The 1006-nt window shown below is 64.7% G+C and overlaps 1 protein-coding gene across 2 annotated transcripts in view; it reads left to right on the top strand.

The window, feature by feature from the left end:
* Window positions 1–769: 769 nt before the first annotated feature.
* ACAP2 (ArfGAP with coiled-coil, ankyrin repeat and PH domains 2) overlaps window positions 770–1006 on the top strand; it is a 137822-nt gene continuing 137585 nt past the window's right edge. The window contains exon 1 of one of the 2 annotated variants that reach the window (XM_019503505.1): window positions 770–900. In XM_019503505.1, coding sequence (XP_019359050.1) covers window positions 848–900 — 53 coding nt within the window. In that variant the 5' untranslated portion in view covers window positions 770–847. The remainder of the gene's footprint in view (window positions 901–1006) is intronic. The other variant, XM_019503506.1, reaches the window with a different exon arrangement.

Raw genomic sequence — 1006 nt, 5'->3', positions numbered from 1 at the left:
TTTTTTTTTTTACTTAAAACTAATCGAAAACCACATTTTTGGGCAATTAAAATAAAAAACCACTACTGTAAGGAGAGATTAGTGATGTTTTATCAATTAGGGGTGTTATTTTCTGTGCCCGGCGGAGGGGGAAGCAGGAGCCCGCGCGCCCAGGCAGGACAGCCACCAGCCGCCGCCGGCCCCGGGATGGCGGCTTCTAACCGGCCAGGCTCAGATTGTCTGCCTCGGGCGCCGCTGCGTGAGGCCGCCCGCGCGCGACCTGCAGCAGGGCCGGCCGCGAGCAGAGTGCTCCCCGACGGCCCGGAACTGAACGGCGTTGGGGACGGGCGGCCCCGCGCGGCGAGCGGCAAGCCTGGCGCGCCCACAGCTTCGCTTCTCTGCCATTGGTCATCTAGCTATCGCTCCAAAAGCGCCCGCTTGCTGGTTGGGTGCAATTCCAACTTTTGTATCCACACTGGGTCGTTTTGCTGTCATTCAGGCTGGGGGGGTGGGACCAGGAAGAACCGCCCCGCCCCTCCGCCGCACTCTTGTTGCTGCCTCACCTCTTCCTGTGCGTCTAGGTGCTGGGCGGTGCCGGCAGGAGTCCCTCATCTCCGCCTGGTGATTGGCTGGGCCTCGTCCGCTGTGTTCTTGATTGGATAGTCTGCCTGCCACTCCCAGCCACGGGCCGAGCCTGCAGGTGGTTCCGCCCCTACCGAGATGCAATTGGTCACGCCTGCCGAGCTTCTTTCCTGATTGGCCGGGCGGGCCGCCACTCAGGGGGCGGGGCCTCAACGAGCGTGGCAGCAACGGGAGCGCCCAGGAGCGCAGTGAGCCCCGCCCGCGCCCGCCGCTGAGGAGGAGGAGGATGAAGATGACCGTGGACTTCGAGGAGTGTCTGAAGGACTCGCCGCGCTTCAGGTGCGGCCTGGGGGTGCCCCGGGACCCCCTCCCAGTCTCCGCCCTCGGCGCTTATCAGCTGGGCTGCACTCTTCTCCCCGGGGAGGCCCAGCCGCCACCCGCACGG

The sequence above is a fragment of the Gavialis gangeticus genome, unplaced genomic scaffold (genome assembly GCF_001723915.1).
Source record: "Gavialis gangeticus isolate Ggan-Ray unplaced genomic scaffold, GavGan_comp1, whole genome shotgun sequence".
Taxonomy (NCBI): domain Eukaryota; kingdom Metazoa; phylum Chordata; order Crocodylia; family Gavialidae; genus Gavialis; species Gavialis gangeticus.
This window is presented reverse-complemented; position numbering and strand designations above follow the sequence as displayed.